At 36.5% G+C, this 27083-nt stretch overlaps 1 protein-coding gene across 1 annotated transcript in view; it reads left to right on the forward strand.

Moving 5' to 3' along the window:
* Window positions 1-957: 957 nt before the first annotated feature.
* The window catches only part of TRPA1 (transient receptor potential cation channel subfamily A member 1), a 37163-nt gene continuing 11037 nt past the window's right edge, over window positions 958-27083 (forward strand). The window contains exons 1-19 of the mRNA XM_087735244.1: window positions 958-1173; window positions 3862-4024; window positions 5303-5478; window positions 6884-6991; window positions 7401-7509; window positions 7868-8013; window positions 9499-9635; window positions 11899-11947; window positions 15803-15902; window positions 16790-16890; window positions 18180-18349; window positions 18438-18602; window positions 19701-19815; window positions 21099-21265; window positions 22169-22262; window positions 22908-22967; window positions 24346-24444; window positions 25292-25362; window positions 25836-25983. Of these exons, the coding sequence (XP_087591370.1) occupies window positions 1054-1173; window positions 3862-4024; window positions 5303-5478; window positions 6884-6991; window positions 7401-7509; window positions 7868-8013; window positions 9499-9635; window positions 11899-11947; window positions 15803-15902; window positions 16790-16890; window positions 18180-18349; window positions 18438-18602; window positions 19701-19815; window positions 21099-21265; window positions 22169-22262; window positions 22908-22967; window positions 24346-24444; window positions 25292-25362; window positions 25836-25983 (2298 nt within the window). The 5' untranslated portion in view covers window positions 958-1053. The remainder of the gene's footprint in view (window positions 1174-3861; window positions 4025-5302; window positions 5479-6883; window positions 6992-7400; window positions 7510-7867; window positions 8014-9498; window positions 9636-11898; window positions 11948-15802; window positions 15903-16789; window positions 16891-18179; window positions 18350-18437; window positions 18603-19700; window positions 19816-21098; window positions 21266-22168; window positions 22263-22907; window positions 22968-24345; window positions 24445-25291; window positions 25363-25835; window positions 25984-27083) is intronic.

Here is a 27083-nt window from a genome sequence, read left to right on the forward strand (position 1 = left end):
GCTATTAAACAGGCTGGACTGGATGCGATACCTGGTTCTGGCAGTCCTTAAGCTGCCGATTGCCATAAACCACGAATATACAGGCAAAAAGTCATCCCGTATGCTTCCTATTGCTTTTCCTAAGTGTTTGCCCTGGCCGCTACCTCACCTTTGGTAGGACTGTTCTTATCACATTAAGTAAACTGTTAGTTCTCCGACTTACCAATGTTTCCGTTAAAGACTCAGCAAGAATGACTCCGTTAAAGTTGCTTTAGTAATTAACCCTTTGAAACACTTTGTGCTGCTTCTTTCTATACTCTTCTCATAGCTTTCCTACGCTGCTCCAAATTTGCCGGTAGAACAAGTTCTACAAGAAAATTTTATGACTGCAAAGTAAATGCTGAGAAGTTAATGGTAGAAAACTCAACTAACTATTTTAAAGTTGCGAGGCCGGTGTAGACCAGCCCCCTTGCCACCGCAGCAGCACAGCCCGGCCGCCCCAGGGCAGCTAGCGCGGGCCGGGCAGCTTTTCTCCTCACAGGTTGCACCATGGGCGCTGGGAAGAGTCTGACTCTGCTGCTCCTGTTTTGCCTCGCATTTATTTATTTTAATCTTTGCACATCGCAGTTCTTTCACGTACAGATGCACGCATCTCCAGGGACCCCTGTCACTGTCAGATACCCAACCAGGGAATAAAAAAAAAACCCACCGCAAGCCCAACGGGGATCGTTCAGCCCTCTCCCGCGGCTAACGCTGCCAGCGGCGGCTCCGGCCGCCGCAGCTCCCCGGCCGGCCGCGGGGACAGCCGCCGCGGTGCCCACCCAGCACTAGCGTAGGTCGGTGGCCCCTGAGGGGACCGCCCGGGACCTGCTTTTCGGCGGGGGGAGCCGCCCGGCGGGGAGCCGCTCGCCCTGCGGGGGGCAGCGGCGGGAGCGCCCCCGCCCGTTTCCCCGCCTCCTGCCGCCGCCGCTTCGGCAGGGTGGCCGGGCGCGGCCCCGGCACCGGCCGTCACTCGGTCTTTCGCCTCGCAGGTCTCCGGAGCGGGCGCTGCTCGGAGCCGGGCGGGCGGGCGCCATGAAGCGCTCTCTGCTGCGGCTCTGCCAGTCGCGGGAGAAGGCGGCCGCCTCCAGCTCCTACCAGGGCGTCGTCTGCGAGGCGGATGCCGCCTCCGTCGCCTCGCAGGATGTCTTCAAGGTGCGTGCGGAGGGGTGCGGAGGAGGTGGGGGTCCCGAGGGCTGGGTGGCGGGTGTGAGTGTGAGAGGACAGCCTCGGAGGCACCGGGGCTGGCGTGGGACAAGGTGGTACCCCAGAGTGTGCCGGGGCTCGCGTGGGGGCGTTGGGACAAGAAGGGGTGAAGGTGGAGGGTGAGGTCGGTGAGGGTGAGGTGGGGGCTCTGGAGGCAGCTGTGCGGGCTTGGCGTTGGTTACGTCCCAGAGACCCTTTCCTCCAGGAGGCCCTTTCGTCAGCAGAGCCGTGAGGGAAGAGCTATGAGAGGTGGAAGTCAGGCTGGGAGCTGCCCTGGCCATGGGGCGTGAAAGACACAGGAGACTGTGGCGTTGCGTGGCCAAGTCTGGAGCGGGGCGAGCGGGAACGCAGGAGGGGAGCAGGCGAAGGAGGATGCGGGGTGGCAGGGGCGGGTGGTGGGTGGCAGGCGGCTGCCACGGGGCTCGCATCCCCCCTGGGGCACGGCTCCCCCGAAAGAGTCTCCCTGTTAGAGGGAGGTCCAGAGGTCGTGATGGGAATGAGTAGACCATCTAGCAAAAATGTCCTGAAAGGAAAGTTTAAAATCACTGGAACTGTTATGAAGGGAAAGGGAACCAGCGGCACAACCTACAAATGCAAAATTGCTGCCGGGAAGGATATAACCTCTTCCCTTTTCCATAGAGAGCAGGATAAGAAGTGACGTATTTATGTTGCTGCTAGGGTCACCTAGACTGAACGTTAGGGAAGCCTTTTTTAATGGTAAGAATAATTCAGCAGAGGAAGAGGTTGCTTATGGGACGAATGACTTGGGTAACTTTGGAGATTTTTAAGAGTAGGTTAAACAAGTTTGACAAAGTATGTGGATGGGTTTAAAGACCTCTTGAGATCATTTCCCGACTTGTTTTCTGTATGCTAGCTGTAGTCCTGAGCAACACCTCTTGAGCATAACACAGCTTGTCACTCTGGTGGGTGATTTGCCACCACAGAGCTGTTCAGGAAAAGTGCAAAGGAGGTGCTGTTGTTTAAAACAGCTTGCTTGGCTGTTTTGAACCAACCGAAGCACTGAGAACACCTAACTGATTTCTTCCTTTCCCATTTTGTTAAGGAAACACTGGAGTATTGGCTGAAAAATCTTACTTTTGTTGATAGAAATTATCATCGTGCCACATTTCAGCCACATTTTGTCTTACATTGACAAAAAATTCCAATGTAAAGAGCGGTACAATGTAGTCTAAATCAATAGAAAGATTTGAAATTCATTACAATTAAAATTAAGTTAGAATATTAGAAGGAATAGAGGATACTGGGCTCTATAACAAGATTTTGTTAAATAGCTTTTTGATGTGTATAAAATGTATAGATATTTGTGCATGTAATTGACCTCTTATTTTTATGACAGCTGATTAATCTTAAATACCCTTTCCACAATGATACCACCTGTTTTCTATTAGCTTTTTCTAATTGCACTTTTGAAGCAGATGCTGCCCCTGTATTTGGCCCCGGTATTCTAAATCTTTAAACAGATTTGTAACATTATTCACATGAGTAACCTCACTGAGGTCAATGGGACTATTAAGCTGAAGGAAGTTAAACACGTGCTTAAGTGTATGAATGGGCTGCCCTGTAATGTATATTTGCTTAATGACAGCAAAAATTGTTGCGTCTTTGGGGCTCAGGGGATCCTGGAGAGCAAAATTTTCTTTTTCATTTGCAGCTGAGGAGGGAACAGTGATTTTAGGGGATTTCCTTTATATACCCTTTGCTTGATTACACATCTTTGGGAAGGTTTGCATTGCTTTTAATATGCATTTTTCTCTTTTTTTTTTCCTCTCAACTTTATTGAATTGTTTTTCTTTTTTATTCTCTTTTAATTTTTTAATAACTGGTTTTTAAATTCCTGTCCATTCTACTGCAATCATTTTTTTCTATCACTTTTCTTCATGTACAAATATGGGTTTTGAACTAAATATTGGGAGAACATCATAAAGTAAGAATCAGCAGGGTTTCCATAGTGGGCTTTTATTGCAAAGCACAGTACCAGGGAGGTGTCAAGGTGTCAGAGGGCTGAGCTGTCGGAGGGGGTTTTATTGTATTATGCTGTGAAGATGCTGGGTTGTTTCAGACTGAGATAGTAGCCTATGGGATGCTCTTGGGATACTGCTGAAATTAAAGAGTTTATTCGTTGCTCTGACATAAGGAACATCACAGAAACCCAACAGCTGAACTTGAAAGGCCAGGACATAATATCAGTCCTGTAGAAAGATCTAGAAAAGGAATTTATCAAGATTATTAATTTTTCTTCTCTGTTGAATTCATTTGATGTGGCCACAGCTGGAGAGAGTATAAAACAGTAAGTAATTAATTTGCTTGTTTGAGATTTTCCATGGTAGAGGGAGGATCTGGAGCTCACTACAGAGTACAAAATAATGTATTCAAGATAATTTCCATTTTTTAAAATTTTGCACTGTTTCTCATCTGGGTTTGATTTTGCAATCCATCAAATCAATCTGAGTTTCACTGTTGACTCAATCTGATCAGGATTTGTGTACTTCTGTATGAAACTAAACAGTTGGGAGAAAATTATTGAGTGGTAACACACCCACAGTAACACACTATAGCATTGCTAACATCTTGCCTATTAGGAGAATAAGGAAATGAAAAAATTTGTGTACAAAACAGGTGATTTCAGATGGAAGTGCCTGTAGGCTACGGAGCTTCATTAAGAAGAATCGTTCTGGGCTTACCAAAGTGGATGAATTAAATGCCACCCCACTGCATCATGCTGCAGAAGGAGGTCAAATAGAATTAATGCAGTTGATCATAGATGATTCTTCCTGTGAAGGTAACACATGTTTTATGAACTATTTTATTTAACAGAATAAAGAAGTTCAATAATCAAAGTGTTTCTTACCCAGCTGAAGCAGAACTGGTATGTGTCATCCACATTTATAGATTGAAATACAGTTCAAACTGTCTCCCACAGTTTGCAGTGTCTCGGGCGTGTTTTGGGTCGCCCTTGTTATGTTAGGACTGTTTACTCTCTAATGCAGTGAATCGATACATCGTATTTTGTTTGGGGCTCAGATTTACAGTCTTCAGATATGAAAAAGAAAACTGCAGTGACGTACAGTAGGCCTGACTTTTTGTCTTCCTTATTTATGTTATGTGTCTTTTGTTACATTTATAATACTGGAAATGTAAAAGACAATTTGCTTTCTCATACTTATCATTCAAGTTGTCATCACAACTTGTTTATGTAATAGTGGGGGAAAATAAACATTTGATGAGATAGGTCATCTAAAGAAATTTAGGGAAGAAGTGGTAAGTAGGAGAACACGGGGCCTCGAATGATGGAAAAACACTCTGTGTAAAAGGTGTTGTTTAGCAGTTATTAATAAGCATTGTGAACTACATAGGACTCCACTGACAGACTGTGGGCTACTGAGCAAATATACAATGGCCCTGAAAAGCTCATTTTTTCACCCAATGATGGCCAATCTAAATTTAGATTATTCTGGCTGAAACAGATTCTTTTTATTTTCAGTATATAATTTTTGTCTTAATTTTTTAGAATATTTGTTGAAGTTTATTTGCAATTTTGAAGCTCAAAATACATGTGTAGAACAGACCAGTTTTATAACTGGCGTGAATTGATTTACTTCTGTGTTCGTAAGTGAATCAGAATAGATACGGTCTTTAATCTTCTTACCATTTGCAAGCACTTATCTATTATCTCTTATTTTAGTTATTCACACTCACTTGTTCCGTGCAGCCTCTAAAGCAGTAGCTGCAAAGCCAAATAAGATAGGAAAGAGAAGAGACAAGGAAAGAGGGAAATCAAGTAACTCTTGGGGGGAGAAAAAAGGTATATAATAATGGGCAAAAAACAGACAAGTGTTTCACCCCTCCCAGCTCTCTAACCAATATTCAGCTGAATATTTAATCAATTTAACACAATGCACTGTGTGACATGCAATCTTTCCCTTTTTCTCTTCAAAGAAATGCAGTAGCACAGACCTAAACCTCCACTGAGGACTTTTTTTTTTTTTCAGTGCGATCAGAACATTTGATGGTTTTGCTTTGGTTTTGGTTTGGTTTTGTTTTCTCTCTTTTGACCTAGCGTTAAATGTGATGGATTCTTCTGGAAATACCCCACTGCACTGGGCCACGAAGAAAAACCAGGTTGAAAGTGTTAGTTTGCTCCTCAGCAGAGGAGCCAATCCAAACATTCTCAACTCCAATATGATGGCACCTTTGCATATGGCCGTGCAGTCCCTGCATAATGAAATTGTTAAGGTAAGTCTAAAATCCACATAAATATACAGAGTTAATAAGTAGCTCAACAGCAACTGCGTGCAGAACACTGAGACCTTGTTTATATATGCTATATCTCCTCAGATGCTGTTTAGTGGGCAGGATGTGTAACATTTGATGCCTGTAGAAAAGTTTGTGTCTTCTTAGCACAGCAAGTAAACAGGAACTTACTTATTTATATAAATACTGATGTTTGTGCTAGGGTAGTAGTCATTATGTTTCATGGAGAATTCCATTTGGAATTCCAATTGCATTTGGATAGAATTTTAGAATTTGTAGAGTTCTTGAATTTACTAGGTGAATACAACCTTAACACCACATCACTTGCTTTTCCCTTTAAAATTGTCTCTTTTTCTAGTTCATCCAAACAAAAGAAAGAAAAACATATTCCTGTATTCAAGACTTAAAATCCTTTAGAGATTTTCAGTGCTAAAATATTTCAATTTCCTCACATCTTTTACAAAATCTGTATTTATTATGAATTAAGAACAATAAAATCTGAAATACAATGACATTTTTAAAATGGGCTTTGTATCAAGTTCTGGGTTTGGGTTGTTTTACAGCTCTGCTCTTGACTAAATATGTTCTCTCATTTTTTCCCCACTCTGTTGTTTATTCAAGCTAATTATTCTTTGGTTTCTATCATCAAATTGCCTGAGAGTGTTTAAATGTGCCAGTTTCTCCAGTACAGAAAAATTCATTGGAATTACTGCAAGACAAGTAAATAAATATGTAGATAGGGGAATAAATATGTGGTGCAGTATGGTCATTATCATTTCCAGATCCTTTGCCTCTCAAAAAAAGCTGGAAGCAGTCATAGAGGTACTTGGTGATACTGATAGCTCAGTGTTAGCTGTTAACATAGGGACTGAAGCAGGAATTCAGGACTGGAAGCGTCCCTGTTGTCATCAAGTCCCGTCTCCCTTGGTCTTATACAATTGTCCAATAGATGCCTAATCAAGCAGCACCTACAACATTGCAACTTTCCAGGGAATACAGAATATTACACGACATTACAACAAACTTCAGTTGAAAATCCCCATCTGCAATTTGCTACAGAAAAGATTTTCTCCCAGTATTGGGAAAATTGTTAAATAAAACTTTAAGATACTCTGCAGCTATGTGCAGTGTTTATCCTAGTTACCCAGCTGTCTGCTGTAAAGAATTTTACTTTTCTTTGTCTGTTCTCGCCTGCGCTTTTCACCTGCATATTTTTACATTCTTTCTCATTTTGTCCCTCCTCTGCCTATGCATTGTGGGCTGTTCGCATGCAAAAAGAATAAGAAGTTGCAAGAGTGCTATGAGTGATAAACAACAAAAGTAACGGAATAGGCCTTTGTGGTTGTATTTGGCATATGGTTGACTGAATGTTTTCTTAAACATTTAGATTTTAGTCCAGCATAGCAGTACAGATGTTAATTTGGAAGGTGAAGCAGGGAACACACCTATAATTGTAGCATGTTACAAGGATAATCCTGAAGCACTGACACTCCTGGTAGGTATAATTATCTATCATCTTTTGACGTGATTCTTGATGCAGTGTTATTCTATTCCTGTGTTCTGTCCCTGTTCGATGGAGGAAAGTTAATCACGGACCTAATATTCAAGTTACTTTGCATAGGTTACTAACAAACGTCAATCTGTTAAGAGCATATATAAATATATCTGAGTGGCAAACAGAAAAAACTTAAACTAATTTTGAAGGTCTTCAGGACACAAAATGAAGCACATGTATGTATAGATGTATGGATATAACATGCAAAAGGCATTTGTATATAAACTTCACAATGCATAACAGCATAAAAAAATGAGACAGCTACCCAGGAGACTATACCTGTAATAGTACGTTCTTTAGTCAGAATTTTCTGTATGTCATTAAGCTATATCCAGGCATTATTTTTCAGATTGAAAATGGAGGGAAAATATGTAAACCAAACAAAACAGGATGTATGCCGATCCATGCAGCTGCATTTTCGGGTGCAAAAACATGTATGGAAATTCTTTTAAAAAAAGGTAAATAAGGTGTTCCCAAGCAGTCAATGAGATTTATTGCTTATAGTAGCATTACCGATTTACTGCTTTAATTCTCAAAGAACTGTGCAAGCAAGCGCTTATAACTGTGACTGAACTTACAAGAAGTTAATGCAATTATTCTTATGGGCAATTCATGCTGGTAACTTTTGTAGAATTGCAGCAGCAGCTTAACTGTTTTCCTAAATGTGTGCCCATACATTGTTTAATGATAGATGTGAAAGGTTCATATTTTGAGGGGGAGAATATTATTCCACAGTTAATATATTTGTTTTGAAAGCCTTGATAGTTTATGTTGTCTTTCTCGCTCAAAAAATTTCCATTTATTTTCATTTCTTAGGTGAAGAATTGGGTCACTCTGCTAAAACCCACATCAATTTTACCAATAATGGAAAGTGCAGTCCACTTCATTTGGCAGTTCAAAGTGGGGACCTTGAAATGATTAAAATGTGCATTGAATTTGGAGCCCAAATTGATCTAAAACAGGTAAAACTTCGAATGGAGTGAAATATAATTTTAATAAAATCTAGATATCTCTAAATCTCTAAGTGGTATGAAAAAAAGATGAGCAGATGATCATTGTTCATTGTCTCTTCCAATGCAAAACCTAGGGAGCAGCAAATGAAAACAAGTCTCTAGTTCAAATCAGGCAAAATGGCAGGTTTCTTCACACAAGTTACATAGGATGTTGTGGCTATGAAAAGTTTGCATGGATTCAAAATGCATTTGGGCAGACCCATACAAGAAAAATCAGTCCTCAGCTACTGAATACAATGACATCCCCTCTGGCTCAGGAAGTCCTTGAGTCATAAACAGATGGAGTCTGGGAGAGCACTCTGGAGAATGGTACGGCCTTCTTCACAAACTGTTTACTATGCACCTGCTATCGTCCGTTCTCAGAAATGCGATCTTTGATCTGACCCTTTCTCATCATTCCTTTTTATCCTCAGCCTTTGCCCTGCCTTTACAGTATCTTCGTTGTAAGCAAGCACAAATTTGTGATACGCCTGCTGCTACCATGATGCTGTGGGTGTAAGGGCCTGTGCCCAGCTTCATGATGAATAAACATTTCTGAAGATACCTATCATTAATCAAATTGTTTGCAAGGCTCAAATCAACTCATGAGAGCAAAGATAAATATGGTTTAGCCTTCTTTTATTGATTTGATCCTTTTAACACACAGCTTTTGAATGAGATGATTTATGCTGCTGATTTTGTGATGAATAAGACTGCTTGAGAATGCTTATGGTATTGTGGAAAAGCCCATTCCAATGCACTCACTGAAATGTTCCTGTTCTAAAAAGGAGAAAGTAAAAATCCTCAGGCATGTATCAAAGCTAGTTTGTCCCATCTAGCTAAATGAAATCCTGTTTTGGCAAATTTTGTTCTAATCATTTATTTATTACTTAATAATTTTATGACTGTCTAGCTTATAATAGTACAATAACATATTAGACCAAGTTATTTTTAGCGTGCAGAAAATTTCATTTAAGAACAACATCTAAGGAAGATTCCATTTAAGGAAGTCAAAAACTTTTTAAAATAATGCATTTTCTGTAATGTATAGGCACATTTGTTTGCTTATTCATTTGTACTGGTCTGCCTGTGGGTTTCTGTAGTTTTCCTTTGCTTCATCTCTTGTATTAAAGGGTGTTGTGTGTATCTGTTTATTAATTCAACTACAAAAGATTGTTAAGAGTGTAATTATCTCATATCTTAGGGACTTGGCACGGAATAATAAGAAGCTTTGTAATGATCCTTTAAAACTATCATCTCTTTAGTCTTTTCTGGTCTTTAAGATATCTTCAGAGTTCCACTACTTTAGTTAAAGACTAGTTTCATTACTTGCCTAGAAATTTAGGTATTTAGGATTTATGAATCCTGGGCTAGATCACTGGTGTGTTTAATAGGTTGGAGCTTAGGTTGTTGAGGTTTAAATATTTAAATGGTTTTTTATTTTCCCATTTACAGAATGAAAAATGCACGGCACTTCATTTTGCTGCCACTCAAGGAGCAACTGAGATTGTAAAGTTAATGATGTCATCCTATGCTGGTGAGGAATCCATTATTGATGCTGTAGATGGGAATAAGGAAACATTGCTTCACAGGTAGGAGGCTGCTCTGCCAGACTTCACTGTAAATTGTGACCCATGATATTCTTAGTTATTCTCAGCATCCAATTATAGTTTATATAGTATATTTTGGAACATACTTCCACATGGGTTGGAACTTCTCCGTGGGATGGGGGATGGTTTTAATACAATATGAAAGAGTCAGTAATTTGGTCAGAATATTGAAGATTTTGGTGCTGATATGAAAATCAAACCAGTTCTAGTTACCTTGATGCCATGTCAAGGAATGGTCACTAACACTTTGTATTGAAAATTTACTCCAGTAAAGTAGTAGGTGAACAAGTTTATGGCATTATTAACAGCTTTTGAGGCTGTGGAACAAATGCCCTCATTTAATGGGGTTATGTTCTCCAGAAAATGAATGAAAAATAATATAAACAGTTTAAAGAATTTTTTTCTTTTTTTCCCTAAAAAATTATCTTATACCTGATCAACTACAAGTAGATGTTGGTACACTTCTCTATGACTACAAAGTTGCAGATGGCACTTGTGTATGTAATAATCCTGTAGACCTCCGGTCTTTCACAGTCCGTTTGAAACCAGAGCACTAGACTGTGGAGAAGTTTGCTCAGTCTTCTGTAGCAGAAGGACGCTTAGTTAAATGTGCTGGCTACCAACTCTATGGAAGATAGTATATTTCCCCATCTATACATTTGTGCAAGAAAGATAGGTCTCACTGCATTTAAGTGTAACAATTTTACGGTGTTATTCTCCAAGGAGTTTTACAAAATGAAAGAAAGAAGTCAGAAATAGAAAGAGAAAGTCAGAGATAGTAGAGATGATTGTTCTTTGGACACAATATAAAGTGGAATGATTCAAAGATAATTGAAGAAATTAAAAGGGGAGTGTGTTGTAAAGTTAAGATAAGGTTTGGGTACACTTGGAAATGCTACCGCAACAGAACACTATTGAAGACAAAGTGATGACAGAACGCCAAAGGAAATTGTGCAGACACAGTGTACTACTTAATAGATAACTGCCTGTCATATCCATGAAAATGATTGTCCTTGGAAAAAGAATGACACTCTTTTACGCCCTGTGTCTGTGAAAAAGGAAAAAAATATTGTCGAGAATCATCAGAAAGGTAGAAAATCACCCAAATCTCTCAGAATATAAATAAACTGAATAGAAACGTTAACTTATTGAGAAGTGAAGGAGCAGTGAAGCATAGTCAGGACTTGATCCATTCCCATTCCTACTGTCATGGTTCCATCTAAATATTTTATAAAATGACTTCACTGTCTCTTCAGGCACCTTGGAATTTATTTTGAGTGTGTGTGAAGCATTCAGTATTTATGCCTGGCTGGAGGGGTCTGCTGGAGATAATGGAGGCATCTACATATTTGGAACCATGACATGATTTTTAAAATACGTCTTTTGAGTATCAGTTCTAACTATAGTACATGCTGTGTTATTACCTCTTATAATGCTAAGGGAACTGTTATCTTTGAGATACAGCACAACCTTGGAACTGTCCTGTGTTGCTCATTGAGTCAAAATATTTAATAGGGGTCTGACTTTTGAATTTAGAGTGTGTGTATTAACTGTGCTATACGTCCTGCTTTGACCATTTTTTTCATATGATTCAATGTCTTATTATAGACTAAAATCTGAGAATTTTTCATGTGTATAGACAGCTTTAAAATATTTTTATTAAATTAATAAATGTCATCATGATTTATATCAGTATATTTCTTCATATTTTTTCGAGTAGACCTGCCTGCCACAGTCAGAATACATGTTTTGCTAAGTCATTTCCATTTTAACCCCACTCCAGCATTATTACACAAAATATATACCAAGTTATTTTTGATGATCGGATCAGTGAAATGGATTTGAGGCTCTAGGTCTGCCTGGAACAAATTGAGTCTGAAGTTTACAGAATTCTATATTGACCTTGTGTGGTACGGCGAAAGATCTTACATAAGAAATGACTGGTTCTGTTAAAAATCAGTGGTAAAATGCCTGTTGAACTATCAATAAGGTCTTTGTTTTCTACAGTGAGTTGTCAATGTATTAATTGAACTGAACTTGGTTTAAAAACAAAACTCCATGACAAAAATGGAAACAATTTATTAAAATGAGTTGTGTAATAAAGGTATCTCTCTGTCTCTTTATTTTAAAAGGTATTTATTTGCAAATATTAGAAAATGCAGCAAATGGAGAAAAATGCTACCCTTTGGCTTGAAACTTCATTGTCCTTTCTAATGTTACTGTATTTTTGCATTTTTCCCCACAGGACAGCATTGTTTGATCATTATGAACTGGCAGAGTATTTGATTTCGATGGTAAATATTTAATCAAGCAACATGTTTATAGAGATTATTGCTATCTATTACTACAGGTCTGCAGAGAGAAATTCATAAAGGAGAATGTGTTCTCAGGTATAGGTTATTTAGAGAAAGATTTGTATTTCATAATTCATAATTGACAGTTACACTACAGTGGTAGTTATGCCTCCATAGTAGCATCCCACAACTACAGAGGATGAAAACTTGCAGTTTTATTTCTATTTTACTTACTCAGAAAGCTTTCATAAACATGTTTTACTAGATATGACAAACTGGTTCACTCATCCTCACTTTTAGGATAAGAAATATGAAATAAATTCTAAACATGCATTGAATTTAATCTGATTTTTCCGGAAAGAAATCCTTTCTTTGAAGTATGTACATATGATTGTTCTGGGATCATACAGCCATGTATTGAAGTTTGTGGACGATCTAGAAATATTTTTTACTCTGTGTAGTTCGGTTATTTTTCTTCACTGAATCATTATGAGGGAGAAAGAGAAGAAATGTAACCGAGGGTGCTACTGGCTATGCTCCAAGTGTCCATTTATACCAATTAAACTAAGGCTCATATAACCATTATACGCCCCACTCTGAGGAAATTTTCAGAAGTCAGCAGACTTCTTTTCCATTTTATGTATGTTTAGGTTTTTTACTTAATTTCATGACAACTATATTAAGAAAAATTCTTCTTTACATTTGGTTTTGCTTTTCTCAGAAACTCTATTATAGGGATTGGATTTAGTCAGAGCTAGATGTGCTTATTTTTAATTCAAATGTGAAATGATGAGGTTTGACTGCTTAAACTTATCTGAAAACACAACCTATCTACAGAAGTTATTATTACCTGATAAATACAGGCACAAGCTTTTCCATGTGGAGGCTTGTGTGCACAAAGTATTAGAGGGAATATCTTTAACACTGCATTTGCTAAGAACAAACATTTATTCCTTGAGTATCATTTTGTCTATTTTGGCCTCTTTCATAGAATCTGTACTGAGGGTTTGTTTGGCTTTCCATATAAAGTATGACAGTTTTGAAATTTTAGGACTATTTTCATTTGCTCTGTCTGGGAATGGATCAAAATATGCCAGTTGGGGTTAGTGGGATGCAGCATGTACAACCTGTGCTGCCTGCTTTCTTGGACCCCTGGCAAGATCACTAGGTATCCCCTATGCTGTGGTGTACACAAGGGTGAAAAAGAAACGTGGAGCAATGTTACTGCTCAAAAAGGAATAGCAAATTCCAGTTCAGAAGGGCTTTCTGGTTTTAATAAAGAACAAAATTTATTTATTTTATACATTAAATATCCACATTTCATGCACATTAACTTACAATGATTACTTCCTTTATCTTATTTTTGGTACTTTCTGTGACTGAAAATAAAAGCTGTTGTAAACAGATACAGTGTTGCAACTAGCTCTTCTAGACAGAAAAGGTAAGATTAGCTATGCTAAAAAGAATTGTCCAGGCATACAATGTATGCTATTTACATTTAAATTGCACTGACTTTTTTGTAAGTTGTAGGTCAATGTGCTACACAAAAATCAGAGAAACAAACTCTACAGATATTTCTTGCAGAGCTTTTCATTATTTTGCATTTGGCCTCAACATAACATGGCAATGAGTACATGCTCTTGTTTTTGTGAGATGTACAGCTATGGTTTGACATAACTGAAGGCTAACCGAAGCCTTAAAAAAAGGCAAAAGGCAGAAACTTAGATCACTATTCCCAACTTCTAAATGTTACAAAACTTTATAGCTTTAAAGAAATGCTACTTACAAATTGGTTTGCAAATTAAGCATTTTAAGCACAATGACTTTAAAAATAATGTCAAAGTGGCCATTGTCACATTTGGCAGTTAGGTGCACAGTATCTGGTTTGTGCATGCACATGGCGTGATTGTATTTACAAGTTATGTACACAACTATAAAAAAGAATAAAGACATGAAAATCAGAAATTTCTCGTGATTTAAGTAGTATCTTAGCAATTTCCCTGCATCTTTTAGTGTTTGGGTTTTTTTTCCTTGTGTACTGAACAATTTAGCATTGAGGTGTCTGGTACTTCTTGAGTTTACTTCATTAATTTTATTGAAACGTGCTTATTCAAAGTAAATAAGCAGTTATTTTACACATTTTTTTTCTTCTTGTTTTGAACTTCCTTTTTCCCCTTTTGCTTCTTTTGTCTTCACTAAAAGTCTTCACTAAAAGAAAAATGAAAGATTAAGTTGGTATTTTGATTGATAATTGATATTTACAAAATTTGCATAATATTTGTTTTTATATTAACATCTATTTAATTCATCTATATTAATGTATAAATGCAAAAGTAAAAGGAGTTCAGAAACTAAATTTACAAACTCTTAATTCAGCTGTATCGTAAATGTGGTAAATATATGTGGCAATATGTAAGTTACTCCTTATTGCGATAAATAATGATGAATGCTGCTGAATTCATTTTGCTGAAGGCTGAACAATGATGTTAGCTGGAGGGAAGGTGATTAAAGGCTGCATTATTAACTGGAAATTTCTGCCCTGTATTCACTGAAATGAATGAGCCACTTGGATAAAAAAGGTCTGTTTCTTTGATGAATAAGAACATTTTTAAGAGGCTGTCTGACCTTGTAGAAAGGTAACAGGGGAAAGGATCCTGCATGTGTTACTCTCAAACATTTCATCAACATACATTGGAAGCTTCCTGTTCTCTGTGGTAAAGTAATCACTGTACATTTATTAAAGGTTTCTTATTACTACATTACAGGTTTTACCATCTTAGAAAGTAAATATTGCTCGTGATTATGATTAATTCTCTCTTGAATTAGCATTGGACCCAAAGATGATTCAAGTTAATGGAAAAACCCCCATTGATTTTTTTTTCAATGATCTTTGGATATTATATGAAATAAAATAGATTTTTTTGTGTACTTTGTTCAACTCATCCAATTTGACTTGCAACTCAATATCTAGAAAAATTATATCTAAAACATCATAAAATATACATGCATCTCATTGGTTCATTTACTCGTATCTTCCTACTCGCTTGTCGGGATTTTTTAGATAGATATGTTTATGTTCATAGTATTTTGCTGATATCATCATAGTGATACTGTGACCATAGTGACCATACTGTCCTGGCAATATGCGTCTTGTGCAAAAATAGACAAAATGGCAAAACTGGGCTTTTGCCAGAATATCTCATTCCAGTCCTTGTGCTTCCCCTAAGGAGAAAGGACGTATCAAAAACCTTGAGTTTGGAGAATAAAAATGTGTCCACTGTTGATACAGCTACTTTCAAGTCAAAATTAACTTGGCTCATATAGCTTATGATGAAGAATAGAAAATTAAGATAGATCAAGCTATACAGATCAAACTACACTAATCTCTGGATGCATTACTTCTTGAACAGTAATATAACGTAGAGGTTCAGAACGGTCTTGTTCTGGTAATTGTTTGATAGGTAAGATGACATCATTCAAAAGGGCTGCAATTTTTGTATTTTTGCAGAGCTTCAATCCCAGTATTTTCAAGTTAGAATTATGTATTTTGAGTATTTAAATGAAATGGGAAGGTACCCTAAAACAACAGATCATAAGTTGTGAGTTCAGTATACCTAGAAATAGGCCACTATTATTTAGGCATCTAAATTTATATAGATAGATAACTGGGCTGTGGCTGAGAGTTTGAAAACAGTAGTTTCATATAGAGATGTAACGTGTTTATTGAATTTACTTATCTGGAGCATCTGGAGTTACTAAGAATGCCTGTAATTCTGCTATGCTTATAAAGGGCAGCACCATTTAAAAAATTCATTTCTTCATTATTCATGATAAACTTGAAATTCTTTATTTCAGGGGGCTAATATTGATAGTGTTGACATAGAAGGTCGATCCCCGCTTCTGTTGGCCACTTCCTGTGCATCATGGAAAATCGTGAATTTACTGCTCTCAAAAGGTAAAAAGGAATATACACATTATATGCTTGCTTTGAGCAGGCTTCATACGTGTTAAAACTCTTGTGTCTAACTTTCCTCTCCATTTCAATTCAGTACTTCAACATACAGTCCGGTAGCAGCTGGGCTAAACAGCTGCACAGTGCTGGTATCCCCTGAGATAAAGGAAGAGTTAGTGTGACGATTTCACCCTTTTTAATACAGAATGAACAGGCTGTAGAAAAGTGTGTATGCCATGTGTCATGCTTCTCAAGGTAGAGGTGGCACTGTATTCCCTGTATTCCTTAGCAGTTTACAAAGTAAGCAGAACTGTGGAATAAATACACCACTTATACAGAGTCAATCTTTAAATGTTAAAGCCCATATTTCAAGCGTTACCTGTGATTTTATGTAATCGCAGTCACCTTGAAAATGTTTGACCTGTATCTCTCAATTGCTACACTTTTGGTGCAAGCTTATTATTGTTACTGTATTTCCTCTTGTTAATAGTAATATAGCTGATTTTGTTAATAAGCTCTGTAATAAGTTTTGAAGCTGTAACGATTCCACCTTTAAAGGATTAGAAGAGATGATCACCTACATCTTTAAATTACCTCTTGATCTGTGGGTGCTCAGTATCTCTGAATATAAGGGCCCCACATAAATCTTAGTGCTGCAATGAAATACAAAATGTATACACACATGAGATAACGATGAAATCTGAGTGTCAGTAGGGGCATTTTTGTAAATAGAATTATATGTTATAATGTTGACTTGAAATAATACTTGTTATTTCGTAGATTTATAAACACATTTGTTCAATGTTTATTCCGTTGTCTTAAACATCATCAATTAGTGCCAGGGGCCAGCAGTTTTGAAGTTGCTGGTATTTATTTCCGTATTTATCTAGGAGCAAATGTATCATTAAAAGATCATCTTGGTCGGAATTTCTTGCATTTGACGGTATTGCAGCCTGGAGGATTACAGCATCTGAATGAGAAATTTCTGCAGGTACAGTAAGCATCAATTTGTGTCTCTCTGCTACCTTTACTAGAAAATGTAACGAAAAAAGCAACTACCATTTTGTTTTGGAATGTTTGTAAAAGTTTGTGGTACTTGTTAAGTTGCCCAGTGTCACAGAAAATAGTTTGAAGAGGTACATATCTCTCATGAAAACATTTCAAAGCCAATAATACAGTTTTTTTATTGCCAGGCAAAGGAATAACATAATCCCATAAATTATTTTGCTGTTGGGGGATTGAATAGCTCAAGAGGTAGGCAATAAAATATAGAACTTTTCACTTCTGTTTTCCCAGCTTGCATGCAGTAAAGCTAGGGAATGTGCTCATATTCAGTCAAGCTCTAGAACTTGAATAACTTACAGCATATTCTGCAGGAGCTTTCTCTGGACTGGACTGTAATGAAGTCTTGGATTTAGTTTTAAAAAGGATTTCAAACATTGATTTGTATTTGGCTCTGCTGAGGTGGAGCACTCATATTGCTAGAGCCCAAGCTTGCTTGAAAGAGTTAAATTTGCTAGCCTCCAGAGCTCCAGAAACAAGCTTTTAAATGTGAATCGAGTATAACTGATCTTACATCTGCTGAAATCTGTAAACAATTTTGATTAGTAATGCAGAATGGATTTAACCTCCCTTGTCAGCAGATGTAGAGAATCAGTTTTAAACCAGAGTGATAATTCTCAGTTCTCTGCATTGACTTTCTAATTATTGATCATACTAATAATTCAGACAAAGGAGTGGAGCAGACTGGGGAAGGAAATTTTTAGTTGCTTTAAGAAAGTCTGTACATAGGATAGTGTTAGACAAAGTATGGAGGAAAAACAGGGAATGAAGATGAGAAAGAGAAATGGGGGAAATAAAATTATACTGAATAAACCAGTGAAGTGATGGTTCTTGACAGCCAGAAGTTTTGCTACTGAATACAGACTATAGAATAGCCTTACGTTCTGTACAAGCCTTCTGCTGACAGCAATGAGTATTATGGTTGAATGGCAGCAAAGAAGAATCTCCTGTATTGTACTGTGGATGGATTGCAGTAAGGGTGGAGAGTGGCAAACTGCTGTGTTCTTCGAAGAGTAGTTGTTTGAAAAAATGGTGACCCACAAATCAGCAGACATTAAATGCTCATTGTTGCTTAATTTACTTTTCCTAAAATGTCTTTCTTATTTTTAGATACTGCTTTAAAGTATTAATGCTATTGTTACAAGCTATTAGAAACTGTGGAGCATTAGTGATATAAATGTAATTCTGTGCTTTTGGGGTCTTTTTGGGGGGTAACAGATGGAACACATTAAAAATCTTGTAGTGGATGAAGATAACGAAGGATGCACTCCATTGCATTATGCATGCAGACAAGGTGTGGCCCTCTCTGTAAATAATTTACTTAGCCTCAATGTTTCCATCTACTCTAAGAGCAGGGACAAGAAGTCACCGTTACACTTTGCTGCCAGGTTAGTAGTGCAGTCTAGGCAATGGAATCAATGCCGTTTTTTCCATCTGTGTTTTTTTGACATTAGTTTCTATGCTTATCTTTCAAAGCTATGGGCGCATCAATACATGTCAACGACTTATAAGAGATATGAAAGATACAAGACTTTTGAATGAAGGTGATAAAAAGGGAATGACTCCCCTTCATTTGGCAGCCCAGAATGGTCATGAGAAGGTAGTTCAGTTTCTTCTGAAGAGAGGGGCCCTTTTTCTGTGGTAAGTATACAGATTTCCATTCATTAAGGCAAAAAAGAACTATCACCCTACATTTTATGTCCATCTGCCGGGAAGCTAATACAATATAAATATAAATACAATATATGAAAATATTTAATATATTAATATATACAAATATAAATATACAATATAAGAGCATATCTATAAAATATTTGTAAAACTAAGCTGATTGTGCCTTGCTTCAGCCTGACACATAGAATCATGGCTAGCTGTAAAGCAAGGCTTCTAATGCTGGGGAAGCGGAAGTTTCTCTAAATCCAACCGAGAAAAGAGTATTGAACCTTTTGATGGAAAAAATATTGTTTTGGAAATATTATAATCACATCAGCTTCACTTACAGGCTTGAGTAGGGGTTCTTAGGATTGGTGGTTCACAAGCAACTTGCCTTGCACTCTTAAGTCCCAATTTCAGGTCAAAGATCCTCAGATCATTAGCAGCTCCACAAAAGCTTCCAGGCTCACACCTGTAAAGCCAGGAGCCAAAGCTACCAAAAGTTCAGAGTCCTGTTTCCAAAGTACGGTCTAGAGCTTTAACTTCCATGTCCTGTGCTTCCAAGTCCACTGCAGCTACACCTTGGAGCTAGGGGCCTAAGCATTCTGAGGAGATCCTTTAGCAAACAGACCTGTCATACGTTCATTATTTCTGACTGCGGAGGACCCACTAAATGGACTACTGTCAAACGCTTTATTTCCAGTGTCCTTAGCCGGACTAGTACACCTATTCCGTAACATGGCCATGATCTATGCCACGTCTGTTGCCAAGTATTAGTAAGAGAATATTGCAAGCTTTTGTGTCATTTTCAAGGGACATATAAGAAAATGGGCACAATCCAGATATACAGAGAAACAGAGAGAAGAAAAGAGAGAGGGAGACCCAAATACTATTATTGAGTTGAACCTTTTCCTTCCGAATGATGCATTGATAATCACATAATAGTTGACAGAAGGCATGGACATCTCTGCAGTAGTCATGCCAAAGAAAAGAGGTTGGAGTCAAAGGAAGAGGCATTTACATTTACTTTAAATTTATAAAAAGTTTTCCATTTATAATTACTAATTTTATACCGCTACATGTAAGTGATTATAAAGGCTGGACAGCCCTGCACCATGCTGCCTTCGGAGGATACACTCGCACAATGCAGATCATTTTGGATACTAACGTGAAGTGTACTGACAGAGTGGATGAAGAAGGGGTATGTGTTCACATAGCATTATTTGTTTCTTGTCTGCTATTACTCCTAGACCAAACGTCCGTGGTATGCTATTAGTAGTTTTCCACTGTGCATTACATGTGTAATACTTCATTTCCTGTGGCAGATTTAATGTCTTTGTATTTCACCACTGTTAAAGTTTATTGGTTAGGTTAATATATGATTGCTGAAATTGTTATCCAATTCTCATAAGTGGGAGACAAAAAAATGCAAATAGCCTAATAGAAAACATAAAATACTGAGTATGTTAGACATGTCCCTCTTGCCCCCTTTACATCGCAGGAGTATTTTAACAATGTAGTACAAACACTGGTAATTTAAATTTAAAGAGCTTATACAGATTTAAAAAAAACCAATATCAACTGTAGCTCATTAACATATTGTTTGAAATCCATCTGTTCTGCGCAGCAATGTCAGACAGGTACAGCTCCTATCTTGCTCTGAAGTTTGGACAAATGCAGTATCTGTTGGGTCAAGATAGAATCCATTTCCTGGATTGGAGACCTCTTTTATAAACCTACCTAACAGTTCCCATTCAGAAAACATAGGGTGGTCATTTTTAAAGAACTGTTCAGTTTCCAACACAGAAGGTGTTGCTAATTTCTCTGAGAACTGGTGTTGAAAACGTTTAGAATTATTAGATTAGGAACAAATCTTGCCTAGAAATTAATGAGAAGCCAATGCTTAGTTCTTAATTTCCCTCAGAAAAATCTGGGTGAGTTGGGAAGGTTTTCAAAAGTCAGTTTCAGTGTGACTTGATTCCTAAACCACTCATTGCTTTACTTTTATGAAAATATCAAAGAAAAAAATGTTCCTCTTATAAAACTGTGTCTCCAGATTTTCTTGCAGATTTGTTTGTATGAGCACATCTGGATATAACTGGATGCTTCTCTTCCTGATTATCAAAATGCAGGTGTTCTCTATCTGTAGGTATCTACAGATAGATCATTTCTACCTATTCGTGACTTGCAGTTTGTTACTTACAAAACTAAAAGATATTAATGAATTGGCCTTTCTTACCTACAGCTGAGTTTCCTCTCAGATTTAGCACTACTGTAGCTGTATACATAGAATAAAGAACTTGTCTATAATTTCTATCAGAATCTCTGTGACAGTATTCTACTTTTTAATGTTCCTGGTAAAAGTATTCAGGATTTGCAACTGAGAATAGCATGTGGCTCTTCAGTGTGGGAAAGGACTGAAATATGTACTTTTTTTTTTAAATGATTCTCATGGATGCATTGCTGTACTACTTTTCTGCACAGAACACAGCTTTGCACCTGGCTGCAAGAGAAGGACATGCAAAAGCAGTAAGGTTACTTCTTGACTATGGTGCAAAAATTCTGTTCAACAAAGCAGTAGCTTCTTTTTTCCATGAAGCAATACACAACAGGAGAAAAGATGTAGTGTCTGCTGTCATTTTGCACAAAAGGTAAGGTACACAGAAAATGATTTCTCAATTTATTTTTTGTGGTGTTTTCTTTTGTTTTTTTTTTTAACTGAGATTAAGTTCTGAAAACCTGTAGTTTAATAAGTAAGACTGAGTGCATATTTTAAAATTCCAGAGATTATATTGTGTTCTCGTGAGAGCAAATAACAAATGACGTAATTGTAATGGAAATCAGATATGTGGCATGTTGTTTTCCATATTAGATTGAGTATTCAGATTCTGTTAAAAAAAAAACAAGACCAACAGGTAGAAGCCATTAGAAATAAGTAATCCTTCCTCTGTCTTCCCTCTTCTTACATTCATAATTTTGGCCTTTCATATAGTGCTTCAATACCTACAGAATTTTAATCAAAATGGGAGTACAACTGATACCATTCAAGAGATTTAATTTAAAATTGTTGTTTCAAATGTTGCAAATACTTAAAAATGTGGCAGTTCAACTGTAGGTTAGAATATTTTATATTGCAATATAGAGAAGCCCCACTTCAGGAATAAAAATGTTGCACCATTGCCTAATGATCACATCTCTTGGTAAGACTTGCAGGAACGCTGCCAGTATTTTACTGCATTTATTATTATTCACCTAATCTTGTAAGCCAAGATTCCAGCTTTAGGTCAAGTTTCATATTTCTTAGAAGGTCTTAGCATAGTTGAAACATTTCTGTTTAACTGATAACAGAATTAAACATGAATCATTCTTAGAGAAGCATCCAGAATGTTACTCAGTTACTCCCCAAACAGCTGATTTTCCAATTGATGGTATGTAATCTTGTTACATATTGTGATTTGCAAGATATCATAAACAAAACTCAAATAATCTAAAATCAGTTAATTTAAAAGAGAAGCAACTAATTCATTTTCCATTCTCTCAACTCATTTTTGCAGATGGGAAGAAGCTGTTGTGACATTCTCTCACTATTCTAGTGCCAATAAGTGTCCCTTGCTGGAAATGGTTGAGTATCTTCCTGATTCATTTAAAGTAAGTTTTCTGCACATATTAAAGAAATGACTGCACAAAAAAACTTAGTTATGTTGCATCATTTGCCATTGTTTTTCTAATGCTGTCTTCACTAATACATATTATTATAAAATAGAAACAATATAAATTCACAAATTGATTTAATTGTATTTTAGTGATAGTTTCAGTTTGGCCAGTTTAATTTCTTTAGTATTAGAAAAAGTTCTTAGCTTCCTGAGGTCAATGGAGTTATAAGAATATAAAAGCAATAGAAAAAGGAATATAGAAGTGATGAAAATCAGAAGAGAATTGGGTTCAAACCCTTTGAGATATTCTCACCTTCTGAACTGTTAAATGATGCTACAGAAATGCTTTTTATTAAAATAGCAAGTGACTTGGTATTTATATATTCATAAACACTTCACATTTTATACTTGTAAACTAGCATGTAGCCTTGTAAAGTGCATAGTTTCATTATTTAACTCCTACATGTAATCTCTGGAGTTTTATGTCTTCAAAACATATACCATAAAATCTGACTGAATCATCACTTCCGTTAGATGACTGCTGTATTTGAAGGTAATTTTCTTCAGGTACAAACATTATATTCTTTCTGATGAATGTTATCTGTGTCACCTTAATTCACTTTTCTGTTCATCTGCAAAGCTGGTTTTGGACAACTGCATAATTGAGTCTTCAGAGGAAAAGACGAGCCGAGACTTCTATGTAAGTGGATGAAAAAATTTTTGAAGGAAGTACATTTTACTGCATTAGGATGGAATATGTCACAATGTGCCTGGCTATATGTTAGCAGTGGTACCTTATTTGGATAATAATGCAGTTAGAAAATCATCAGCTTGGCATTTAGCTACTAATACTGGACTAAATTCTAATCCCTCTTAAATATTTTCTATAGTTGCAATTATAGTTCTATAGTTAGTAAATTGAAGTCAGCCAATATTTGAACTTGATTTATGAATAGTTCAGTAGTTATTCACCAATAACTGTATTTGAATCTGTGCTTTTAATATATATTTGGAAAAAAACTCCTCAGTATTAGGATGACTTTTTTAAAAGTCACTTCATCAAATACTAGCAATCTTCAGCTATTAGCCTCTTCTTTTTTTCTCAGCAAAGCCACTGATTTAATTCTCTTTATTGCTTCTGTGACACTGAAATGAACACATTTTTGCCTTGAAAGTTTGGGAAGTACACAATATGTATATTTTAATATATATGTCAAGTTCATATGAATAAGATACACTTGTAGATGAATATCAGATCTTAACAGAAAACACAGGTGACTGATTTTATTTTATCCTTTGGGCTGTAAATGGCTTTGAAGTTCTGTTTCTGTAATCCTCATGCTTATGCATTTTAAAAAGTATAACATAAAACTTGAGCAATCTATAGACTTTATCTTTGCTGTGTTAATTCTTGCAATCTAGCTGGGCATCAGGTTGTGGATATTTTAAAATATCAGTGATAGAAGACATTATCTATTTATGCATATCAAAAGTAGTACAACTGTCATCAATAATTCAGCGTTTCTTTTTTGTAAATTCTTGTCCAAAATCTTAAGCAGTAGATTGCTTTCACAGTGCTAAGGAGTCATGAATGTTCTGCAGTTATGTTACCTTTGAAACCGTATTGAAAACTACCTTATCAATTATTACATTGGATTGTGTCTACAGCATTAACAGAAAGCTTGCAAATTTTCTGCTACTGTACATTTTCTTTATGTTGTGTTATCAAAGCCATGTAACTTTTAGATACAAGCTTTTCTTCAAAGTCAACATTAAAACAAATTACAGTTATGAGAATGACCTTTTTAAACTGTAATATTTTAAGAAGAAATGTGTACTTTTTATTTTACAATTCAAAGTGGCTGTTTGTTTCATCATCTTACAGTCACAGAAGTGTATCTTGATGGCATATGTTCACTGGCAGAGTAACAATCAGTATACATCACTGTTCTAATTACTTTGACACAATGTATCTTTTTTCTCTCTAAAGGATAATCTTTTTAAAATTAAGCACATTATCTCAGTCTTATATTATCAGTTTGATCACACTTAAATGCTGGTGTATGTTTATTTTTCAGATTGAATATAACTTCAGATATCTTCAGTGTCCCCTGACACTTAACAAGAAATTAAAGGATGGTGAAGACATTTTCTATGAACCACTTACCACTTTAAATGTAAGTTTTTTATTTTACTCTGACATCATTCCATGCTGTCTTGCTTTAGATAAAATCAAGAAGTTTGAATTTTTCATCATAATATTTCTTCTCCAAAGCCCATGACTCTGTGTATTTAAAGTATATTGGAACGAAGTATGGGCCAAAGTTCTTATAGTCCAAGTAATAAATAACATTTCTTTTAGGTTTAGATAAAAATTCTTAGTTTATTTAAAAAACTATGAATGTTTCAAGAGAACACGCTGTACGTGCAGGTAATACATCAAAGAAAACCGTACTCCAGTCGTTGTAGTGACCATGCACTGGAATGTAAGGCTTTGAAAAAACTGACAAAACTGATTTTTTCACATGCTAATTGCAAAATACTTTCTGTGCCTAAACCAAATTTTGCTGTTCTTTCACACTGCTAGTTTGTTCTCTCATTCTTTGTAAGAAAATGTTTACAGAACAAAATTTCTGGCTTAACTTGATTACTTTCTGAGCTTCCTGTTGGCAATTAGACTTGGTATACTGTCTAATAATAAATAAGTATTATCTCATTAAATGTAACTAGAAAAGCTTGGTCATCTCACAGGTATAGTTGGCAATAGTCTGTACAGTTTCTTAAAGCTTGAAATAGATGAACGGAGCAGCAGGAGAGAAGCTGGATGCCTCAGCAGGCAGAGAAGGCAAGATAGTAATAGCTTTGGGCCAGGATGCATAAACAAAAGAACTTTGCAATATCTTACAGACATTTTACTTTTCATTAGGCTAATATTCAAGTAAAGAAGGTGGCCTAGACAGTTTTGTAAGCACTTTACTTAGCTAGATGAGATAAGTTTGGTCCTTCTGCTTTCTTGTTTTGTAGGCCATGGTACGCCACAATCGCATGGAGCTACTCAGTCATCCTGTGTGTAAAGAATATTTGCTTATGAAATGGTACGTGTATTTTAATGTACATAAAATATAATATTGCACGTCAGGATGAAGGCTATTGTGCTTGAGAGTTGTTTACTAAGATGTACATATTTATAGTGTTGACTGAAGCAAATATCTTTTCCATATAACCTCTCATAAGCATATTCAGAATATGCTGATGATTATCATCTAAAATGTAGCTTAGCATTTAGTAATGATTCTTTGATAGTTACAGCAAAGACAACCACTATCTTTGCTTCCACTTTATTGCAAAAATTTATAATAGGATTGCCCAGTTAATAAGTAAAGGAACAGTATTTCAGAACGGCCAGTGCACTTTTGTCCACATAAAGCTTGATGAATACATTCATCGCAAAGGGATGTTTTAAGAAATGTTTATTTCCTCATCTTGAAAACATTGTTGGCTGTTACATTTGGATGCATGCTCTTCTAAATTTGTAAAGTGTTGTAACTTTAACATTCTTAATTTCAAGGATGGCCTATGGGTTTCGAGCACATCTGATGAATTTAGGCATATATTCTCTCGGTCTCATCCCACTGACTCTTCTGGTCACTCACATACAGCCAGGAAGACCTTTGAATGGAACAGAGATCTATGAAGCAAGACCATTAGAATATGAGGTACTGAATTTTCTTACTGGTTACAATATGTTTAGGATTTTCATAGCAAAAAGGTATGATTATTTAAATTTTTTCTAGAATTATTTATGATTTAGCAACTCTAAGGAGTAGAATTGATGTATATTTTTAAACATTCAGCAGCAACTTCTGTAGATAATTTTCAGTTCTCATTTCTTATTTTTAACCTTTTCTGAAAGTTTTACTTCTGGTACATAGTTACTTCAGTTTCTTTCCTGAAGTGAATATTTCTTTAATATTGAAGAAATAAATTAAATAATAAATTAATGTGTATTTAATTATGAAAAGACAGAAAACAGTGGATTCTTTAGCTTTCTATGTCCTTTTAATTTTCAACCAAAATAACTGGATATTGCACATTTAAAATTTGGCATAGAAAGAGTAGTCAATAACAAAGTGCTTTTGGATATTCAAATACATCTTTCTTTGCCCATATTATGTATTACTTTCCCTTTCAGGCACTAGGCTCATAAACTATAAGGCTAAGACAGAACAATTTTTGCCAGTCTGTATATAGGTATCTCATGTACAACAGTAGTGAAAAACCTAACAGCAGAATTCAGTCACATATGGATGGAAAACTCTGGGAAAGGTTTTTAAGTGTATTGGATGTTTCCTATAATCCCTGTAAATAAATTTAAAAGAAGAAAAAAAGAAAAAATTGTGCTGTGCTAAAATGTGAATGATATACCCCCATTTTCGAATTATCATATCTCAAAATGAAAAACTTGATTAGGTAGCAAAGTACATATGCATCACACTGACTTTTGAATATTTGTCTCTCAGTCACAGCTGTGATAGGTGTGAGGCTACTCTAGTAATTTATGAATATTGATCTCATTCATGGTATGCATTGGATGGAAATGATGCTTTAGTTGGGGCCATAAGGAAAGCAAGCAAGGATGAACCCTGTCTCAGGATAAGCCTGTCCTCTGTAGATACTTTGGGGTTGTTAAGAGACAAAGCTCAAGATTTTTTTCAGAGGCTGGAACTGGAATAATTAGGACATCATAGTGAACTGACGAAGTTAGACTTGCCAGGTCCACGGCTACAGGAGAATGAGACTTTAGAAAAGAAGGACA

This window comes from Nipponia nippon, unplaced genomic scaffold, assembly GCF_047370975.1.
Source record: "Nipponia nippon isolate SJK-2023a ecotype South Korea unplaced genomic scaffold, ASM4737097v1 scaffold_1, whole genome shotgun sequence".
Lineage (NCBI taxonomy): Eukaryota > Metazoa > Chordata > Aves > Pelecaniformes > Threskiornithidae > Nipponia > Nipponia nippon.